Here is a 23,461-nt window from a genome sequence, read left to right as displayed (position 1 = left end):
CAGAATCAGAAGCAAGTTTTTTGGCCAAGTGTGTTGACACACACACACACACAAGGATTTTAGTTCCAGCTGTTGGTGATTCTGCATTGACTATACAAGACAAAAATAGACTATACACACAGACAATGTAAAACAACATAGACAGTATGAGTATTAAATAGGAATACAGAGCATATGACAGATCAGTAATGTACATAATGTGTGAGAGTGCATGGTAGTGCAAATAACAGTGTTTTTGTACAATATACAGCAGAAATAGCGGATGATGTGATGAAAGACTCTCTCGCTCCTCTCTCTCTCTCTCTCTCTCTCTCTCTCTCTCTCTCTCTCTATATATATATATATATATATATATATATATATATATATATATATATATATACAAAAATCTACTACAACTAATGTGGATTCAAAAATGAGTAAAACTTCAATCCTTTCTTTTTAAGTTGATTAATTCCATACTTCTGTAAAGCTGCTTTGAGACAATGGGAATTGTTAAAAGTGCTATACAAATAAATTTGAATTTGAAATTGATTTCTATGCAAAATCTATATCTTAAAATTCTAATTATCAAAAAAAGAGAAAAAAATGCAGTAAGCAGTTCTGCAGTGGCATTTACCATGTCGTTTCAGCTTGATGCAGTTTACAGAAATTTGAGTTTTAAATACGTGTTAAATTTTAAATGTCCAAACTACATGAAGAGCTGCAATGACAGTAAGTGATCATGGCTGATACTCCTTCAGCTGAATGAGGAAGCCAGCATTTGGCTGTATTGAAGGTCGAGCTGATTTGACTCTGTGAAACGCGTCCTGAAAGGGAAGCTTATTTTTCGCCATCAGATAAGCGATGGCAACAGAGGCAGAGCGGGACACACCCGCGTTACAGTGGAGCAACACAATTCCATCCTGAAACAAACACAAGAAAGTAGATGTCATCTGATGTGTGTGTGTGTGTGTGTGTGTGTGTGTGTGCATATACTACATGCTGTTATGCCATGCAGAACCTTAAGAAATCACTAAAACACTCCTTTACTATTACACAAAAGAAACATTTGTCAATTTTATATTCACTAATCACATTTAGCTCATTAATGTACAGAAGTGTTCAGCTCTTTTATATATTAATCCCTACAGCTAATGGGTTTAACTTTATATTCACTAATCCTCACAGCTGAGGTGTTTATCTTTTTTCTGGTTTATACTGACTAATCCCCCAAAACCAAGCGTTTAGAGAGCATTTATTAATCCCTATGGTTAGTGTGTGTTATGATCTTTTATATTTACTAATCCCCACAACTAATACATGTTTAGATATTTACTGTAAAACAAATTAGCTGTATATTTTATTCATTTTATTAATTATTTCATTTTATTAATTATCCTATAGCTAAGGTAGGCATTTGGCTTTTTTTTTTAAAGTACTAATCCTACCAGAAACATTTACGTATTTAGATGTTTATATTTACTAATCACAACAGTTAAGTGATCAGCTCTTTCCTGTTTAATAATCCCCTTAGCTAAATGTTCTGCTCTTTTATATTTTATAATTCTCATACTTAAGTGTGAATATATTATATACACTAAGCCCGATAGGTAAGATACAAGTTACCTTGATTAAATATTTACTGATCACTAAGCTTAAGCTGATAGCGAAGTGTTCAGCTCTTTTATATTGACTAATTATTAACATTTAAGTGGGAAGAACACAAATCCAAACACACACCTGTTTTCTGGCATTGTCAATGAACTCAAAGCACTGTGGGAGGTAGGAGGTGAGCTGTGTCTCTGGTAGATCCGTGATGGGAACAGTTTCATAAATAAACTGCTCAGGGAAGGAATTCGATACTCCACATGCAACGTTCAACACGTGAGATACCTGCAACCAGGATAAGTGAAATAATAGAACTTTATTTAATTTAGTTCAGTTTATCTGTATAGTGCGTCTAACAATTGATATTGTCTCAAAGCAGCTCAAGTTACTTTTTATCTCTAATATTTATCACTAATGATCAAGCCTAAGGTGACGGTGGAAAGGAAAAACTCTGTACGATGATTATAATGAAGAAACCTTGAGAGGAACCAGACCTCATCCTCATTGGGGTGAAACTGGACAGGAAGTGATGTCAGTGTAAATAATGTCCTTTCTACTACGGTTTATATCGAGTGGAATTGGGAAGCAAAGAAAGAGCTCCTGAAGATTTAATAGGTCAGCTTCATTTCTGAGTTCACTACAGACTTAACACTAATTCCTTCCTGCCGAAGTCTTCAAATGTTTAAATTTGGTCTAATTTCCAGTGTTTCATTTTCACGTCACTTTTGTTATAGCATAAAAATTAAAAAAAAAAAAAAAGCAAGCAAAAAAAAAAAAAAAGCAAATAAACAAATAAATAATTTCTCCACCTTGAATTTTTTCAAAGTCTCCATGTCACTCGCAGCATCTTGTGAGGCTGTGAAAAAAAATCAGTTAGACCATTTATTAAACTATAAACAAAATCTTCTTCTACTTTTGGGGTTTCATGTTAGGGGTCTCCACAGCAAATCATCAGTATCCTCATCATCCTCTGCTCTCACACCAATTAACTTCATATCCTCATTTAACACATCCATATATCTCCTCTTGACCTCATACCTGGCAGCTCCATCTCCAACATCCTTCTACCAATATAACCATCTCCCTAGTCTATACATGTCTAAACCATCTCAATCTATCCTTTCTGTCCTTGTCCCCAGAACAGCCAACCTGATCTGTCCCTCTGATGTGCTTGTTCCTAATCCTGTCCATCCTCGTCACTCCTAGAAAGAACCTCATCATCCTCATCTCTGCTACCTCCATCTCTGCCTCATGTCTTTTCCTCACTGCTACAGTCTCTAACACATACATCATCGCTGGCCTCACTACTGTCTTCTCCACCTTGATTCTTCAAAACACTCCTGACACTTTTCTCCACCCACTCCAACCCACATGCACTCGCCTCTTCACCTCTTTTCCACACTCCCTGACCCCAATTACCTAAACTCCTGCACCTTCATGACCCTGTAACCTCAATGTCCATCTGTCCCTCTCGTATCAGTCTCTCTACGACCTTCACCTTTCCAGATGTTCCTTCACCTGCTCTCTACTCTCACTACAGATCACTACATCGTCCACAAACATCACTGTCCATGGAGATTCCAGCTCCTTCTGACCATCTCTGTACATTAACATTCTCTAAACAAAAAACAAAATCACAGCTTATGGACATTTAGAAAATATTGTGTATTCAGTATTCGATCTTACAGAGCAGGAGAAAGGGAGTAATGACTCCCACTTGAAGGTCTAAACTCATATCTTGGACAAACCCGTAGGCGGCGCTCTCGTCTGCGACTTCTGTTATATAACCGTCGTTGTCGTCGCTTCGCGTTTCCACGAGGATCTTCCCGGTTGCCATGGTGATGCGCGTGCTCTGTTTTTTGAGGCGCGCTCTTGAGAAATTCTGCAGCTCGTGAGAGAAGGATTGCATGCTGAAGTAAACAAAGCTGTTCTTCTCTCTCTCTCTCTCTCTCTCTCTCTCTCTCTCTCGCTCTCTCGCTCTAGAAAAAACAAGCTTTTTATACACAGATTCCCGGATGTACGCCCTAGCACACTTAGTACACTAGTTACATTACTTTTAGCACTGGATGGATTTCAACCAATCAGAAACGTCGCTGTTACCGTAGCAACAATAACCGTTGCTTTACGCTAGCCTTTTTTTTTTCAGATCGATTGTTCAAAATAACTCCGCTGCTAAACTCGTGAAAAAGGAAGTGAGACACAAATACGTTATGCTCCATTTCAAAATAAAAGTCTTAAATTAAAGCTGCTTTAGTTACTGTACGAGTATGGTTTTAAATGTGATTTAATTAGCTTGGAGTTTACTATCACTCCATAAACCTAAAAACGTCTGCTGTAATTATAAATATATACACATAAGTATTTATAATCTCACTATCCAGTCACCCCACAGAAGAGCTCAGTTTCTTCCTAAATTAAATAAATTACAAAATAAATAAAAATTAAATTGCAATCTATTAAAGTAAAACTGTATGTAAACTGTGACACTATGACGATGAATAAACATGTTCAGAAGGAAGGTGTTGTCACTGGGTCACATCTACCGGTGGTGCTGGAGAGGAGAGTGATGTATATAATATTCATGTACTCTTGTTGATATGATATAAATATAAATGATAGCACAAACACTCGATTATGTACTACCATACATCTTAATTCATGCATCCATCCATCCATTCAACACATTCACCTCATTCTTCTGTACATCCATCCATGCAGGTCAAATCTATCTACTCCAGTCCATCAATCCATCCTGATCCATTCCAATTCAATCAAAAACCAGTTTATCAATCAAATCTAATTATCCATTCATCATAATACATGAAATCCATACTATTTATCCATCCAATCCATACACTTGTTGTAATCATCCATCCATCCACCCAACGCTAGCATTTCCATGCTGATCATAAACCTATACAAAAATTGTATTTTAAAAATATATTTATTGAACAGATACATTTTTGAATACATAAAACTCAGTAAGTGCCTTTTGACCAGAGCACAGAGAACATAATACAGGCACGAGCATGAACAGAACAGAATTAACAGCATTTCTTCATGGATTTTATAGGGTCGTGCATTCAGCAAAGAAATATGAAATCATCCATTTTTTTCTTTTTTGTATCTCTGCATCAGCATTTAAACGTTAATCGTTACATTTTACCCCTCCATGGCTTTTGCATGAACACTCATTCCGACTGATAACAATTGGAACTGCTTCTCTTAATAAAAGTACTTTGCTTGTTGTTCCCGGCAGAAATCACTCAACAGCTACTGTAGTAACAGACAACTTCAACCTCCTGCATCCTAAGTGCAGATTTATTCAGCAGTTTTCAGATATGGGATTGATGTGTCATTATTTTTATTTACAATAACAAAGCCAGACAAAAACATTAAAAACTGAATGGCAGCCAAATTCCCAGATAGTCTAGCACCCAAGAATCACAGTTCATGCAGGTTTTGCATTATATGACCTACAGCTACACAAACATCAAAGCTTTTTTTATTTATAGAAATCAGTTTTAATAACCACACAAACACACACAAAGACACACAAAATAAAAGACGGAAAAACGCTGTTATCACTATGTGAATGCTCCCTTAAGTAACTTTTCCTACTGCATTACCATGAAACAACCATTAATGTCAGAAATAATGAACCATAACTGTTTGTTCTTATGCTGCTCCCTGCTTGGGATCACCAAAGCATGTAAGCTATTATTATCGACACTTGATCATCCAATATTTATTCCATTAAAATAATTCCAGTAAAATTAATTCCACACTGACAAAAACTGTTTTTAGAACTGAGTCTGAAAATCTGCATATTTTATTTTGGCACAGGCTTTACACCAGAGTACCTTCCTGACACAGCCCTCTTATTTTACCCAGGCTTGGGACCACCACTGACAGTTAATTCTCTGCTCATCAGGGAACTCGAATAATAAACCATAAGTAATGTTACCAAAGTGACTGAACACACCTCCAATGAGTAATATCTCTGCAAATCACAGTTAAATAAATTCAAACATCATGTTCCTTAATTCTGCAAATGTTAACATGTTTTGTTGGTCACATTGAAAATAATTTTACTTATTGATGGTATAAATATTAGTTCATATAAGTTTCGATCATATAGCTTGTTTGGTTCGTTATATTAAAGCATATATTGAGTGTTATTTTCTTTGTTATGGTGTATATTTATGATGGATTAATGCTGACACTCTTGGTTTTTCTACGTTAAATAATGTCAGTTACGGAAACATCGTGAAGTCCTTTACAATGGAACAAACTGAACTGGAATTGATTGATAGATCAGGAATATCTGGCAAAAAGGTAAGTTTCAGGATATTATCAGTAAGCAGAAAAAGTATGCTTGTTTTCATGTGGCTGGTCAGAAAGGCTGTAAACACTACACCGTCTGGCACTTTAGGGCAAAGACTGTTGACTTTACATGCATTGTGTTCTTCTCAGATTGTGGCTTAATGTTTTGGCTTATGAGTATATGACACGCAACAACCCCACATGACAAAAGAACCTTTTAACAACTCCTTAAACAAGTAAACCTTTAAAAAGTCAAAGAGAGGGTCTAGACTAAAATACTGATTGCATACCATCACCTTGAACAATAATAATAAAAAATATGAAGAAGGCACTTCTGGACCAGTTGAAGGGAGATGTGGGTCTCAGTGCAAGCGGACAGGCATTCAGATGTCTGTCTGTTTAAGCAAACATGGTCAAGGATAGCCACTGAAAATGAGAAATAGGAAAACAGTCAGTCATATATACATCAAACAGTATTATTATATGTATTATATAATCACAGCACTGCTGAGTTCTCGATTCGCATTTGTAAAAAGGTGTTTGTTTATTAAATTTTCTCAGCTCTAAAATAATTCTACTTGACTTAGTATCTTGTATCTATTAATTTTTACTTTGTATCTCATTATGTTTATGTTAAAAGTACTAACTTTTATGTGGAAGTAGTTATTTTCAAATCATTTTTTCTGACCAATAATTAGTATTTTCTGTTATTACACATTTATGTAAGAAGTCTCCAGTGTCAGGGTTTTTTTTTTTTTTTCATTTCCTTTTATTTTTTTTTCGATAGCAGTCAGTACGTTTTTTTAACACTGGAAAGTCTCTCAGAATAGAGAGTATTTTTGCTTCCCAAAAATAATGCATGACGATGCATTTTTTGTCTTGTTATAACACGATAAAAAAATAGAGGTTGGTAAGAAAATGTACTATACTGTAAGCAATGAGTAATTTGTTTAGAGTTTGTTAGACAACATTATAAATGAAGAGAAACGCATGATTTTTTTTTTTAATGAATATGTTGACAAACTGCTGTGGTACGTATAAGAGAAATAAAACACAGGGTGTGATGAACAATAGGAAACTCATTCTATTCTATTCTATAAGATTAGGAGAAAGTAGAGGCTCAAACCTGGTTGAAGTTCAGGGACACTATTCCATCCGAGTCAGTGTCTAAGGTGTAAAACGTCTCTGCAGAAACAAAACGGCAGAATAAAAACGTTACCCTGATGTTTGATTTTTGCAGTCATAGGCTAATGTGTCTAATGATGGCGAGTACAGAAGTTTAAGGCTAAAATCTAATAGAGTGTCATTTGAGAGACTCACTGAACATGGTCTCCAGGCGCACTAGACAGGTGACGAAGTTGTCGAAGTCGACCGTTAGGTCCTGCTCTGTGTAGCGCAGAATAATCAGCTGGAATATATGATTGTTCAGCTTGAAGCCTGATGAGAAAAAAAAGAAACATTATTAGATGTCATTAACCAGGACACACACACACACACACACACACACACACACACACACACACACACACACACACACACACACACACACACACACAGAGAGGTGCAGACAAACAATAAGTATTTCATGTTGAATGATTCAAGGTCCTGGAGCATGTGCTTTTCTCCAGAGATCATTTCCTAGCCTCAGCCCTGTTGTATACAGTTATACAGGAAGAGGTCATTATAAACAAAAGGTCTCACCTGCTGATTCAAGCGCCATTCGCATCTCATATGAGCTCATTGTGCCTGACTTGTCCACATCAAACTTCCTGAACACTTCCTGGATAAGGAGAAGAAGGAAACCAATTAAAAGAAATAAAGTGCATGTCATGTAGCCTGAAAAACATTTATTTGCTGTTTTTCTAAACAGTTTTCAGATAAGCTAGCTCACATAACACACATAACGTGCTATAACATACTACCTGTTCATTTTGTTTGTTTGTATTGTTATTTAAGCGAGTACAATTGTTAATCGAACTCACCAGATAGTTTTTGATTTTCTCCCACAGCACATGGAACTCTACGAGGCCCAGCTTACCGCTGCCGTCTGTCTGAACATGTCTGTCACAGAGAATAACATGCGTGGGAAAAGGGACACTATACTGTACAGACAGATGGTGAAGAAACAGAATTCAGATTGAGAGACACTCAAGAGTCTCTGAGTAGAAAGACGATAAGGAAAGGAGGAAGGAAGGTAGGAAAGAGAAGAAAGAAGGAAGATTGTTTTAAGGTGCCGGACTACTGATTGTGAGGTTGTCCACCAAGCTAAAATGCTGTAAATGTAAAGCTCTAAGGTTAGGATACATCCATAAGGTTGATCATACTGCGACACGCCTCCTGGCTGAAGCCGTCCGTCTTCAGATCTTTATCTATGGGAAAGCAGGAGAGTTTACATTTATACACAACACAGTAACTCTGTTCGGATCAGATATTTATAATTTTCTTTATGTGGTGTTGCCTCAACACTTTAGATGAAAATGTGTATGAACTGAATTCTGTTGTGAAGCCTCACGCTTGCTGATGATTCTGTTCAGAATGGTCTGGAGCTCCGTAACACTGATCTCCATGTCCTTCAAAAAAAAAATAAAAAAATCCACATGAAATATACTAAAACACGGTTATCTATTTGGTAGTTCAGAATTCTTAGAGAATTTTTAAGAGTACCTCTCTAAAAAGAATAAACTCCAGTTAATTTCGGAGCATGTTAAGGTAAGCTTGGCAAGCATGCGAACATTAACTGCCTATTTGGATTAGCATTGAATCAAGTAGCTAACTTAATTGGCTAAACGCTAATAGTAAATATTGTAAAATAAAATAATAAAAGTTAACATAATTACAACCTCAACCTCTTACTTCCGAACCCTCGAGTATGTTTAAATGTAGAACCTTTTTTCCCCTGTGTAGATTTTTGGCTAGATAAATCCCCTCTGTAGGATTTTGACAAATATTTCTACATCTTTTCACTTAAGTACAATTTCTCCGAACAATCCAAACTGCGAAAAAAAAAAAACAGCCTATAAAATTTTATTCTGGAATAAGCAGCCAAAATATTGATGTACATTTATATAACGATAGTGATTTTAGTCTAACTTAAGTAGATTCCTAGAACATAACTATATACTGAGGGAATCATGGAATAAAAAGCTACAGAACAATTTTGGGAATCCTGTTTAATCCCTGCTCCACACACATCCTCTGGGTTCTTACCGCTCCTGCCAACTGCTTGAAGAGACTCTTGAATCCGGCATCGATTTGACTCTCATCCAAACATTGCTGGCAGAAAGTAGAATGATATACAGAGAGAAACAGTGCTAGTTAGCAAGGAATTCTTAACGTTTACTTTCTTTATCGCTGGTCAGATTTTTGACATCAGACCTGAGGACACAGGTACGTTGTTTTGTTGTTGTTTTTTTTGCATGTTAAAAGTAATGCTGTGTCCCAAATGACTACACAATATACACTTTAGCAGAATACAGTGAATCTTTAAAATGCTGAAAAATAAAAATCACACAACGTGGGCTAATTTAAAAGACACGTTTTCCTCATTTAGCATCAGATCAGTGCCTGGTAGCCCTGCCGCTCTTTAACTATGTGTTGAGTGCATGAAATGTCCAACATTCCCCACACTGTTGTTCATGGTTGAATAAACAAGTGCATCATCCGGTTAAATGAAGGTCTTTTTAGACACTAGAGAACTTTTGAAGTACATTTGTGAATCTGCCCAACTCACCACTTTGGGAAGATCAGCTTTGATTTCATCATCCATTTCCCTACATCACGAGGAGATAAGTTTAAATCAGTTTGTGCTCAAGCACTCTATACATGTACATGGCATAAAAAATATACATTCATTATAATTAATTTGCAGAACAAAAGCTGTCTCTGTGAACGAGTTATATTTGTATAATATTTATAACAATCGGTTGATTTACTACACATGACTTGTTTTCTAACCCTCTAACCTACTAGATTACAGTACTAAGACAATTCTAACGTTTGCTCACTCTTCCTCATCACTCACACAGAGTCAGCAGGTTTTTCAGAGAAGACACGCAACACGAAGTCAGCTTCTTTCTGTGGCTCAAACGTGGACGGGACGATGATGTATTCTCCAGGAGGAAGGCGGAAGCGTGAGCTGACCTCACGCAGGTTGATGAAGAGCTCAGAGCGTGCGGTGGAACCATGTGTGAGGAAATAGTCTTTCTTCAAGTGAACTCCTGTCTGGCCTACAAACTGCCAAAGGAAAGCGCAGTGAATTTAAGGTTGCTCAGCTTTGTCATGACAACTGTAAATAAGTCTACATACATGAGGCTCTCTCTCTCTCTCTCTCACACACACACACACTTCCATGTTTAGTTATTAAAATAGTCAACCTCAACCTCTGCAGCCATCATCATACCTGACTGGGAACCTGAAAGAGAGAAGAGAGAGAGTAAAAAAACAAACAAAAAAACAAGCAATATTAACATTTGATTTAGAGCTTCTTGACCACTACACACTTCGTAAATCGCAAAGCCGATGGTCTCCATGTCTTTGCCCTCTTTGCGCTGTTTTCTGCGGTCTTTCTGCATGAGAGCCACTAGGAAAGTGCAATCGTTTTGTCCTGTCATATCTGGGTGCACCAGTTTGATCTTGAACTGAGGGTTGAGCCAAAATGTAGCTGAGGATTGTTGGTAAATTAAAGGAGAAGGATTAATGCTTGGACAAGAAACTTGACAGTATTGACTATCACACAGACAGACAGACACAGAGACACACACATACAAACACACCTGCGTAGTTTCTGCATCCTCCAGCTGTGCTGCCTCTCCTCCATTCGCCCTGGTACAATGACGTGCTCCACTTCTTCACCTGACTGGTTTCTAAAGCATCAGCTGTCAGGTTACAGATCTCCAACCTGCTAAACTCCCGAAGGAAGTCCTGGAAAGACATCCTGAAAGAGAGAGAGAGAGAGAGAGAGAGAGAGAGAGAGAGAGAGAGAGATACATAGGGAGATGGGAAGAAAGAAATTGAGATGGATCAATGGATGGATGGATGGATGGACAGGGAACCACACACTCACACAGAGCGCACCACACACTCACACAGAGCGCACCACACACTCACACAGAGCGCACCACACACTCACACAGAGCGCACCACACACTCACACAGAGCGCACCACACACTCACTGACAGACACACTTACCAGAACTCTCCATCTTCACTGCGGTTATGCAGTTTGCTCCTGCTGGATGCATCCACACTGTCCCATTCTCTAGCACTGAAACAGCACAGCAGTATGAACAGTGTCACATTCATCAGCATTCTGCTTTACGTTGTGCTTTAAGACTTCTCGTTCTTACTTATCGCTCCAAGCTCCAGTCCACTCCATTTCTCCCCAGGGATTTCTGATGCGCACCAGCTTGGTGGGGGTTCCTCTATAAGACACCTAACACACATGTTCACACATGTTACTGTGTATACCTTTGTATAACAAAACAGACGTACAACAAATTATTGGAAGAGAGCGAACACGTCCTACACTTAAATTACTTTCTCACAGTGAGTGTGTTTGAACACTATAGTATGACACGGTCAGTGCAGCTGAAATCATCATCCAAGGCTTGTGGTTTGGGTTTTTCATTTGGAGCACAAATAAAATGTAGACAGATCAACACTCACAAACCTAACACAAAAGTATATGACGACACTTGCTTATGTATGTTTGCTTTGTTTTGCTTGTGGTTAGATTTAAAAAAAAAAAAAAGAGACAGTAGAGCATTACACACTTTAAATATTTAAAAAGGCAGCTGAATCTGTACCTTTATTTTTTGTGCATAGAGGTTTGAACCACATGGTGAGACCTCTGGACATAATGCATTGCTCAACCTGAACAGACTCATCGTCCAGCTATTTATAGATATTTCACTCCTCACTTCTATTGTCTCGACCAGCCGTCACTAACTCACCTCCTCCACTCCTGTTACAGAGTAGGCGTGGCCTTTAACCAGTTTCTTAAAGGTGACGGCCTCCATGTCACTAGAATTGCTGATCTATAGGATACAAACAAAACATAACAGAAATCAATGACTACCGAGTTCTAAGAGTCACTGGAAGCAACAAGAAAGACAGTAATGTTGAATACATTTTAAAGTAAAGTAGTATTTATGTGTCCTGTACAGTATATAGTTTATTTATGTGTCCTGTACTGAAAAAAACTTTAGATGTATATGATTTTGGTCATAAGCGAGAAGCAGGTAAAACTTTTACTGGTACATATCTGTGGTGCTGGTTAGTCTACATGCAGTGACTAAATAGATAAAGTGACAATTTTTCCAAGAAAAGAAGTTTCTGCTATTTTGCCCTTATCTCCACTGTAGTCAATAAGCAAAGACACGAAGGGCCACTGATTCTACCAGGTAATGGAGAAAATTTTTGCACTTCATTAAAACTGCAGAGCTTTTCTATATTCAAAATCTTAAAATGTAATTTTTAAATAATTATTTAATTGAAAATATTTCTAATGTGCAATTCACCTTCTGAATCGTCTTTAACTCTACACCACGTCTGTCGAGTTTCAACTGATAAACAGCAAACAAGTCGATACCAAACTGCACATTTCTAATCTAAGTGTAAACTAGACTCAAGTTCTCTCATGAATTATCAGAAATGTGTTCCAGCCTTGTTTCTGACTGCAGATCTCAGTGTTTATCTTTTATCTCTAGAGTTTTGCTTCTCCAGAACCTACAGTATGCTGTCACTTCTGTTTATATTTATGAAATAAACGGTGAAGTGTGTGTGCAATCATGTGAAGCTGACATCTATGGAGCAGCCGAGAAGTGATCCTCTCTCCACAGCCCTCCTTATGATGTGGTAAAGATCAGCAGGAGGTTTGCGCAACTCGTACATCTCCGTCACACCGCCTGTGAAGTCCTCAAAGCCTTCGGATGTACTGCCACCTGAGAGAGCCTCATAGCAGCCATTCAGCCTGACACACACACACACACACACACACACACACACCAAAATAATAGTTTAGTCATTACTAGTACCAGATACCACAAAAAATAAAAAATAAAAATAAATAAATAAGAATGACAATTAAATTAACAACAATTTCTTTGTACAGCACTTTTAACAATACGTCACATTTAAGGTCATGTTTTATTCCAGGAATAGTCACCTGTTACTAATGTGTTGCATGTTTATTTTGTGTTATGTTGTTAATTCATGCCATGTTATGTGTTTCATGGCAAATTAATGTGAGCAGCTTTTGGTTCTGATTGGTGGCGTTTTCGTGAATACGGTACAATACTATAACATTATTGTGCTCAAAGACAAGACAAGACAGTGGTGAAGATTACATCAGCAGTTCTTAGAACCGTACAAGTCTACAGTTTACAGGTCAATTCAATTCAATTGTATTTTCACTTTAACAAAGAAAATTGTCACAAAACAGCTTTACAGAACTATAAAAATCCAGGATAAATTCACTATACATTTATCAATTAATCCCTAATGAGTCACCCCCCAAGTCAGAGGTGACAATGATGAGGAAAAATTCCCTGAGACGATATGAGGAAGAAACCTTGGGAGGAACCAGACTCAAAAGCAAAGCCATCCTTATCTGGGTGGACACTGGATTATATAATAAATGTCCTTTCTATAGCTATACATACTATATGGTTAAAATGTGCACTTATGTAAACAGGACATTTATTCCAGTTTTAACAAAGTCTGTATTGTTGAAGTCTATCAGGTGATCACTGATGAAGAATTTGCCAGTAGAAATTAGATACTGAAGCAAGGTTTAAGCCATTGCCAATTAGATCCAGATGTTTGCAATATTTGTGACTTAACCAAACCTACACCTGCAACATTATTTAAAATGAAACCACCCCCACCATAGTGCTGTGCATTGGCCTGTTTTTAAAATGTATCTTTCTCCTCGTACCAAATGCATTGTTTTTAATTAAAAGCCAGGAATAGTCAAACTTGATGTCAATTAAAATATAACAAAATCAACTGAATAATGAAAGAATGACTGATGGCAGTTGAAGCTGAAGCTTGGACTCCTTGGACTGTCAGACTCATTGTCCTGTAATCATCATGTCTAACTGCTCCCACATGTAGGAGAGTAAAATCCTTTATGTCCCACAGAATCTCACTACACACCTCATGACCTCAACTTATAACAGACCCTCACACTCAGCCAGTCTGTATGTATATAAAATCTTTGATATTTTGTGTCTTACTTGGCATAGGCTTTTTCCACCAGAGCACTCCAGAACTCGCCCCCCTCCGCCGAGTGCACAAACAGCAGCTTCCCATCTTTAACCGGCAGCCTGTCGTCAATCACCACATCAACCCACTCACCAAACTGCCAGAACTACAGAAAAAAAAATGGAGAGAGAGAGAAAGGGAGACAAATACACAGTTACGTTATCTCAAATATGCAGTTACGTTATCTCAAATATGCAGACTACAACCACCAGGTGGCACAACATCAGTAATTTGTGGACTTACAGAACACACACACACACACACACACACACACACACACACACACACACTCACACTCACACTCACACACTCTCACACACACTCACACACACTCACACACACTCACACACACTCACACACACTCACACACACACACTCACAATTTACATTCACAAGCGTAGACCACCTCTCACTCACACACCACATGCACAAGCCTACACTACCACACTCACTTACACACCACATGCACAAGCATACACCATCTCTCGCTCACTCACACTCCTACACTACTTCATACGCCTCATGTACACAAGTAACACTGATCTCATAATGAAATCCCACGGTTGTATCATCTCCAAGCAGCTGTATTGATCTGTTTCAGCAGGACATCTGTGTAGAGTTACACCGAGACTCTGGAAAGCTTCATTCTTACCCTACTCCTTGCTGCACTGTTCTTGCTCATGCCATGTCAGACTAAGATGACAATATACCATTTCCCCAGCAGCATTTTTTATGTTGATAGATACTCTTGATAGAAAGATCCTCATGGACACAAAAAAGGTCCATGGCAGAGTGAACCAGTAACAGGATGTGTTTACGGATAAAGACTGTCTGCCAAATGCTAGAATTGGAAATGATTAAAGACAGCAACTAATTAAATTCTCTCTCTCACCCACATACACACACACACACAACTCTACAACTCTCCACTCACACTGCAATGTTTACATACCATTATTATTTTTAAAAGCTGCTACAACCTGCTGCTGTCATACAGTACATTATGTTCTGTGTATACTACCAGGTGGGGCAGTACTGTGGGAAAGTGGTGGCTCAATTGGTTAAGGCTCTGGGTTGTTGATCAGAGGATCAGGGATTTAGATCCAGCACTACCAATGCTGGGTCCTTGAGCAAGGCCCTTAACCCTCTCTGCTCCAGTAATGCTGCATCATACAGTAGCTGACCCTGTGCTCTGACCCCAACCTCCAAAAGTTGGGATATGTGAAGAAAGAATTTCGCAGTGCTGTGATGTAGACGTTACAAAAATAAAGTCTTCTTTTCTTCTCTCTCTACTGTAATCCATTGTGTCTTGTACTGTTTGCATACATACACTATGTGAAACAGTGTTACATTTTATTTAGTCCTTAGCAACATATTATTATATGTATTTCTATGTTTTATGTAGCATGGATGAAAAGCAGCATGAAGGTAGCTATGAATGAGAGAATATATTAGTTTAGAACTCGTCAGTCTTTGTTGCCTTTTTCTGCACTGAATCCAACCTCACTACACATATCCTGAAGTGTTTTCTAGAAATGACGGCAATTTGCTCGAGATTAGAATTCTATATTCATTAATGAGTTGACATGTATTTCCTTTTTAAAATGTTTACCTTATAATTACATTTAATGTTTAGGAGCCCACAAAACCAGTTTGGTTCTATTATGACTTATATATACACCACCCACAATCAGTTCTACTTCTTTTTTTATTTTAAACTCTATTGAGGTAAATAACACAAAGGAAAATGCCGCGTGTCATGTTACAAAGTACAAACAGCTCTGAAGGTGTGATCCGCCCTGAAATTATAGCTTTGCCTCATACACTTCAAATTAATAGGCTTACATATTTTTCTTTGTTAAATAATAACATCAGACACCTTCTACCTTCTGACCAAAACAGACTTGAGAATTCAGTAATGCTGTGAATGCATTTTCCTAATAAACAGAATTCCCTTTTCATCAACTTGCACCTTTGACTTGTCAGCTTTGGGTAAATAAACACTGTAAACAGCTTAACGTCCTCCTTATGCGGTTATAAATTAATAAACGAGTTTAAAGCAGTATTAGAGAAAATAATGTACATACAAGGTAGCTAGCTTGTTGCAAAGCTACACACTGTTGTCTGCTGTCGTTGCAGTGCTGCACTTTCATGTTGCATGTATGTTAGAGAATCACTATATTAGAACAATAACATAATCCACTTTGGCCCACACTTATATTAGTTTTTTTTATTTGATTTATATGCTGTTACAGAGCAAACAGACAGCAGACTTCCTGGAGGCATCCATGTTTTTTTCCCCCACTACACATGTCAAACATCCTGAGGATTAAAGCTTGCAAAATATAAGACACCATAAATGCAGCAGTGATCTGTTAAAAAAAGCTGGTTTTGCTACAAAATTAACTTATGCAACAGTGACGACGAAGAAAGGCAAATATACTTCAGCATCCCAACCTGCTACTCAAGAGCAAGTCGTATCAAGTAGGGAGATTGAACAAAGCTTGGACAATGATCGTCTTAAAGCAGCACCGGGTTTATGAAATACAAGATAGTGAGTGTGTGTGTGTGTGTGTGTGTGTGTGTGTGTGTGTGTGTGTGTGTGTGTTAGGTGTCACACCCAGTTATATCAGTACACAGGGAGGAGGTCAGATTTGACAGAGTAGATACTAATGAAGTAAGCAGCTTGGTGGCAGCCTGGATTAGAGAGTAGGATTTAGGAACAGTGCTGTTTTCTTCTGTTGTCACCTACACACTCTACGAGATGGAAACATTGCCATATTCTCAGTGAGTTATTGACCGTTACGACACAGAACTTACAAAAAATCTCTAATTTGATTGGTCCACAAGTTGTTAAATTTTCTACAACAGCAGCTCTGGAAATAGTTACAACTGCAAGGTTTATATTAATGCTTTCAACCTAATACGTTACGGCTTGTATAGTAACCACTTATACAAATATGTATGTTTTTAACCGGTTGCTATGTAGTGTCCTTACGATACTGTTAATATAGTGTTTACTGTGAAGAGAGTAATAAACGAAGCCCGGTGAGGGACCGGCTGTTTGGCATGAAAAGAAGCGTTAAAGAAAGAAAGGGATAAAGATTCTTTGTTCACGTCATGTCTTACCAACTAATTCGTGTTGCTGATTGTTTTCGTATAACAGCATGTCTGAGAGTTTTTAATTCCTCGTGTAGCCAAAAAAAAAACAACACCACACACAACGTCAACCTTAACATAAAGAGACTTTTATGATATTCTGACATTACAAGTCATGCATAAGAATACATAATTTTGTTGAAAATCATCTTCTTCTACCTTTGGCTTTTCCCGTTAGGGACCACCACAACGAATCACCAGTTTCCAAATAACGCTATCCTTTTTTTTAATGCATCCCTATATCTCCTTCTTGACCTTCATCTTGACCTTTGACCTGGCAGATCCATCTCTAACATAACCATCTCCCTCATTTGTACATGTCCAAACCATTTCAATCTAATCTCTCTGACCTTGTCCCCAAAACAGCCAACCGGAGCCACCTAATTTTAGAGAAAGTCTATATTTTAAATGGAAAAATTTTGTGACGTGTTAGCATATTTACCTCTTCACTAAAATATGCCCACACTTTCTCTCTTCTCTAGTTTTCCAGGAAACTTTCAGCATGACAAATAACACAATGTCTATACAACAGAATAGATTAAAAAGAAATCTATCAGTATCTCAGAGCAGAAGCTGCATGTTAACACTAACGTATCTATCTGAGGCTGGTGTAACCGGATAGATTAAGTGGATTAGGGACGTTCCTTTGTGCCTCAGGCTACGACATGGCGACATTCTCCGTCCCTGAATGATTTAAGTATCTGAAATCAGTGACGGTTTACAGTGAGCGAATTCCAGAAGACCTGCTTAGAAAAACACTCCGTTCTCTAAATCTAGCATTGAACACTGCAGGAAATACACCAAATAAAACGCAAAGTAAAATACCAGCTCTGACAGATTTTCTTATTCCCAGTGTGTGAGAAACACCCTGGAGGAGGAAACACCCAATTTACAGCCTACTTACACACCTGAACTGTACACTCAGTAAAAACCTCCACCCACACACAGACACGTGAAAGTGATACAACACAGATGGCTCCACCCACATGCGGCTGTGTGTCACAGGGTTTTCTGTTTGCGTTTGCACGTAGTAAAGCCCTTGGTATGAAAAGAGAAGTGAACCATAAAGAGGAGAGGGAGTGAATACAGACAGGGTGAATAGACAGACATTTCACACACACACACACACACACACACACACACACACACACACACACACACACACACACACACACACACACACACACACACACAGAGTCTACGGCTGCCTGCCTGCCCCTCAGTTACTATCCCTAATGAAAAATTCTATTCTAATTTTATTTTCTAAACCCCAATCTATTTTCTCCTTTAATACTTCTACCTCATTTTCATACCTTTTTCATCCATTTTCTATTCTACTGCATTCCTTTCTACCCCTTTAATATATTTCCAGTTTTCTGTTCAATTCCATTTTATTCTGTCCCATTTCTATATTTTCTCCATTCAACTCATCTGTACTCCATTTTACTTAATCCTCTATTACATTACACACTTTTTCTACTGTTCCATTTTGTCCTCTCCCATCCCATGTACTCATTTATATTCCTTTCCATGCCATATTTTTTAGGAAATTTCATTTATCTGTTTCCATCCATTACATTTTGTTTCTGTTTTCTGTTCGTTCCATTTTATTTTCCCTTCAACACATTTTATTTTATCCCATTCTGTTCTAATTCATTTAATTCCATTAATCTATTTAACCCTTTCTTCCCCATATCACTGGCTTTAAAGTCTTGGATGTCAAACTTAGTCTGTACACGCATGTGTGTGTGTGTGTGTGTGTGTGTGTGTGTGTGTGTGTGTTTACCTGGAAGTGAAAGATCCCAGCATAGCCCTCGTTGAAGCTCTGTCCATGTGGAACCACACGGTGCAGCAGGTTATCATTAAGGGTAAGAGAGGCAATAGCAGCCAGGAGCCAGCAATCACCTGAAACACACACACACACACACACACACACACACACACACACACACACACACACACACACACACACACGTAAGTGTTTGTTACATTAGAGTGTGTACTCAGGGGGTTTTGGATTTCTACTTCCTTTCTAATTTTTCAACACATAATTTTTAAATCATCTCTATTGGTATAGTGTTAAAATGGGATAACAAATGGGTTAGAATGTTTTTTTTTTCTATTTTTTTGACTTATCTTATTAGCGCAGTGCATCTACTTCCTACGAAGGCTGAGGAAAGCCCAACTCCCTCACTCCCAGACTGTTTTACCGAGGGACTATTAAGAGCATTTTTGTTACAGCTGCATCACTCTCTGGTTTGGGAACTGAGGACAGCTAAGAAGATCATTGGAGTCTCTCTTCCCTCTATCACAGAGATTTACACCACACACTTCACCCCACACACACAAGCTTCACCCTCATGGCGTCTGTAAAAATGTACAGAAGCATTCGGCCCTAACTGACCTACACCAAATACACACACTCATCCAATGTGTGTGTGTATATATATACACACACACACACACACACACACACACACACACACACACACACACACACACACACACACACACAAAGTATAGCCATGTACACAGCAGCACCATATCAAACTGTTTACATGCTGTTTTTCCATACTGTTTCTGCTCTTTGCACATGTTGTCTTTCACATTCAGTCAAATGCTGTTTTGCCCCATACATTACAATACCTCATGTAACTGCTGCTATTATATTAAGTGTTTATTCCTGTATTTTATTTACAGTATGTACACTGGCCAGTGCTGCTTTTGTGTATTGTTTTGCAGTGTTTGTTTGCACGGTCTTCACACATGCACTTTACAGTATGTGGCTAGGACTAGCTTACTTAAGTCCTTAGCTCTGTGCTGTTCTACTGCATGTTGCTTTGTATTTGTTCTATTTAGCCCCAGGGTCCTGGAGAAACGTTGTCTCATTTCATTATGTACTGGGTTAGCTATATATGGTTGAAATGACAATAAAAGCTTATTGGCATTACATCTTTTATGGCCAGGTTCACTTTTAAAGAATGAAATAATCTATCATGCTTCCTGTAAAAAAAAAATTATGTAAAATAATCGGTCATGCATTTTTTATGCTGTTTCACTAACATGAGTTAAAAGAGCATTTCTAAACACAACACACTGGCAATTACTGACTCATGCATAATTTTAGGAATCTGTTACAGCACTGGTACAAGCCTGCTCTGCATGTACTGTATTTATCTCATGTGAATAATCATTTAGATGTAGTCCCTTTAAACAGATTATCAGCAAGCTTGTACATGTAGTAATTAATAAAACGACTTTTCTGTCTTTTATGATTACATACCACATACTGTAGGTCTGAGCTCTTAAACATGGGAGGAAATTCTTGTTTCCATATAAAGACAAAGCAACCCTATGTTTTGGTGCCGTGCCAAAATTGGACATGAGGTGTGGACATTTATCAGAAGATATTCAACACCAAGATGCATTCAGATTTACCAAAGTGCTTAGAGAGTAGAAACCTGACATGTAACAAAAAGACACACGGGCGGTGATTTGGTTTGCAGTTAATAAGTGCCAGGGTTATAAACAAGCTGAGGCAGGTCTCCAAACACAGAAACATTAATTACACCCAGAATCTTTGGTGATGTACGTGTTGCAGATGGAGGCATTTTAGTGCAGCTCCACAACCTAATAAAAGGTCTTTGTGAACAAAAAGCAGCCTTCTTTCAGAGGTGAACAAAAGGCAGCCTTCTTTCAGAGGACTAATTTAAAAATCAATGTATATGGATATGCTGTAGAAGGGCATTTATTTATTTTTAGTGGCATGGTTTTGTCCACTTGTCCTCTAAGACTGAAGTGTCACTGCAAATGAATACAAAGTTCTTCTAAATGATTCAGTTTATCCTATGATGAAACATTTCTACTTTGATGAGTGGTATGTTTCTATTAATAGTGCTAATTGAGACAAAGTTGTTAGATAACTCCCTTTACCACCATCAACAGAACACCAAGTGAGGGAATTTCTATTGAAAGAATTCATCACTGCTAAAATATAGTTCCTAAGACATGAAGAATCTGTGCCAGCATAAACCGAGTACCTGCTCTTGTGGTAGCCCAAATCCTTATTAAGAATAACTTTGTTATATTTCTTCTAATTTGGACGTACAATATCTTTCTGGCCGATCTGTCAGTACTCACCCAGTGCTCCCTGACAGATATCTGTACGAGTGGCTCCATCCATTATGAACTGGGGGCGAGAGCAGAACTCCTGTAAACACACACACAGTTCTATATATTAAAACTGAGGACACATACGCAGAAAGTAAGTTATTGAGTTGGCCATATTGTTGCGCAAAACAACCTCCTTTATTGACCACTACTAAAAGTCATAATCAACATGATTCATCTTTGAGGAGTGACTAATATAAACCTTCACCTCACCATTTACGATTTCCTTATAGGTTTGAAAGCATGAGCCAGCCTTCCATAACACACCCCTTACACCTTCCTTGGACATGTGCAACATAATAAAAACCTGGTCAGAATGGATCTCTCACTGGAGTTTTGACAACTCACTCCTGATGTGGCCTCTTTGCTGTCAGCCTACATGCAATCTTCTTAAATCTATTTAATCTTGTTAAAACTACTGTACCATAGCAGCACCTATGCACTTTGTTTCCCAGAAATGACATGGAGCTTGGTCCAGACCACATACTGCCTTTTTTGCTGACACACAATCATCCATAACCGTAAGGAAGCTCTATGTGCTAACACAGAGACAGCTGTAAAAGACACTTACTGTAAGTGCCAAAAAAACAAGGTTTCCAGGAGGTGAGGAACTTCTTCAAAGAACTTAAGTTATGGTGCAGTGAAGCGAGAACCATTTCTAGTTCCAACAAACTTTTAACTTCCTGCTCCAACGTTAGTACTATTTATTTGCAAACCAAGAACTACTCAGATAAAGCTAGTGGTTTTCCAAAACCATGCGTCAAAGACTCACATAAAACTTCATCTCAATGCCTGGGTAGAAGCTCCAACAAGAAAGAAATGCAGCACAAAAAAATTTTAGCTAGTCTTCTCTGGCTATATGATACTGTATGGAGTTGGACACTCACAAATCGTCAAGCATCTTAATTTTCAGTTGATTTGTTTAAGCAGAGAAAGGATATAGTCGCTTACCGGTGGCCTCATCCAGCGTACACCTTGTGTTTTGGAGGAGCGTGGCCCGAGCTCTTTAAAACCCAGTGAAGATGTGCAGGCAGGAAAGTTGGAATCCTCGAACAAGGTTCTACTCTGGAGGCACTGCGCCCTCAGCATCTCGTAGTCCTGCCCGTATAACTTGACAGCGTTATGGTTCTGTCCCAAACCTTCATCTCGATCCCACTGACTGCGCAGCTTGGCCGCCATTCCCGTAGCATAAATGGGCTCCATGACTGCTGCAGATTCGTGTTTTCCAAAAAAACTTAAGTGACAACAGATGACAACACAGGAGATGGTGCGAGGTTAAGCTAACGAGGATCCGGACGGCCGCGTCACTTTTTTAGGGAGTGAAGTGTGAAGGAAAAGCTAAAAGCGGGCTCATGGGTTGGAAAAGTGAATGCTGGTCCCGTAACTCCTAAAAAATACAAGAAGAGAAGAGATAGTATTTTTTATTGAAGATGAGATTTGAAATGCCACTTCAGTGTCAGGAAAGAGGTCTGAAGACAAATATATACAGCATGTATAGAGAACACAGATCTGGAAATGCACTTCTTATACACATGATGCAAATCACCTTCATCATGCAAAACAGTCAAACAAGACTGTTAGTGTTCCTTAAATTTCTGCAAAACCTGTGGGAAACCGTCTGTTGTAATCAGTAACTAGAGGGAAGCACAATGCCTTAGTGTAGTCATTTACATACATGGTATTTTCATAGATTATTAAAATACATATTTTTCCAAAACAAGCCCAAGACAATATAGTATAATCTGAGAGGAAAACAGCTGCATGGGTGTCGGTGTCAGTCCGTGTGGGGTATTAGTTGTTTTTGTTAAACTACAATTGCATGGTAGCAAAATATGTTTTTAATAGCTATAATAGTTCTAATGGCTTACAGAATTATTTGCCCCACTCGACCTTTTCCACATGTTGTCCTGTTAACACCTAGAACTGAAAAGTGTGGAATAGTGATGAAGTT

The 23,461-nt window shown here is 38.2% G+C and overlaps 2 protein-coding genes across 3 annotated transcripts in view; both read right to left on the bottom strand.

The window, feature by feature from the left end:
* Positions 1-370: 370 nt before the first annotated feature.
* Positions 371-3,788, bottom strand: dusp19b (dual specificity phosphatase 19b). The gene is made up of 4 exons (XM_027178229.2): positions 3,277-3,788; positions 2,400-2,446; positions 1,723-1,875; positions 371-905 (listed from the first exon to the last, which is right to left on the bottom strand). Exons 1-4 carry the CDS (start codon positions 3,497-3,499, stop codon positions 723-725), a joined length of 606 nt encoding a protein of 201 aa, XP_027034030.2. The 5' UTR covers positions 3,500-3,788; the 3' UTR covers positions 371-722.
* A 727-nt stretch (positions 3,789-4,515) lies between these two features.
* Positions 4,516-23,461, bottom strand: part of capn1 (calpain 1) — a 24,693-nt gene continuing 5,747 nt past the window's right edge. For both annotated transcript variants that reach the window (XM_027178219.2, XM_027178220.2), the window contains exons 2-22: positions 22,462-22,897; positions 21,481-21,550; positions 19,127-19,245; positions 14,154-14,287; positions 12,718-12,886; positions 11,868-11,951; positions 11,262-11,347; positions 11,105-11,179; positions 10,689-10,849; positions 10,416-10,576; positions 10,316-10,327; positions 9,938-10,149; positions 9,647-9,686; positions 9,124-9,189; positions 8,429-8,486; positions 8,221-8,285; positions 7,899-7,967; positions 7,618-7,696; positions 7,237-7,353; positions 7,043-7,101; positions 4,516-6,342 (exon numbers count right to left, since the gene is read on the bottom strand). In XM_027178219.2, coding sequence (XP_027034020.1) covers positions 6,316-6,342; positions 7,043-7,101; positions 7,237-7,353; positions 7,618-7,696; positions 7,899-7,967; positions 8,221-8,285; positions 8,429-8,486; positions 9,124-9,189; positions 9,647-9,686; positions 9,938-10,149; positions 10,316-10,327; positions 10,416-10,576; positions 10,689-10,849; positions 11,105-11,179; positions 11,262-11,347; positions 11,868-11,951; positions 12,718-12,886; positions 14,154-14,287; positions 19,127-19,245; positions 21,481-21,550; positions 22,462-22,713 — 2,115 coding nt within the window. In that variant the 5' untranslated portion in view covers positions 22,714-22,897 and the 3' untranslated portion in view covers positions 4,516-6,315. The remainder of the gene's footprint in view (positions 6,343-7,042; positions 7,102-7,236; positions 7,354-7,617; positions 7,697-7,898; positions 7,968-8,220; positions 8,286-8,428; positions 8,487-9,123; positions 9,190-9,646; positions 9,687-9,937; positions 10,150-10,315; positions 10,328-10,415; positions 10,577-10,688; positions 10,850-11,104; positions 11,180-11,261; positions 11,348-11,867; positions 11,952-12,717; positions 12,887-14,153; positions 14,288-19,126; positions 19,246-21,480; positions 21,551-22,461; positions 22,898-23,461) is intronic.

The sequence above is a fragment of the Tachysurus fulvidraco genome, chromosome 1, assembly GCF_022655615.1.
Source record: "Tachysurus fulvidraco isolate hzauxx_2018 chromosome 1, HZAU_PFXX_2.0, whole genome shotgun sequence".
In the NCBI taxonomy this organism is placed as follows: domain Eukaryota; kingdom Metazoa; phylum Chordata; class Actinopteri; order Siluriformes; family Bagridae; genus Tachysurus; species Tachysurus fulvidraco.
This window is presented reverse-complemented; position numbering and strand designations above follow the sequence as displayed.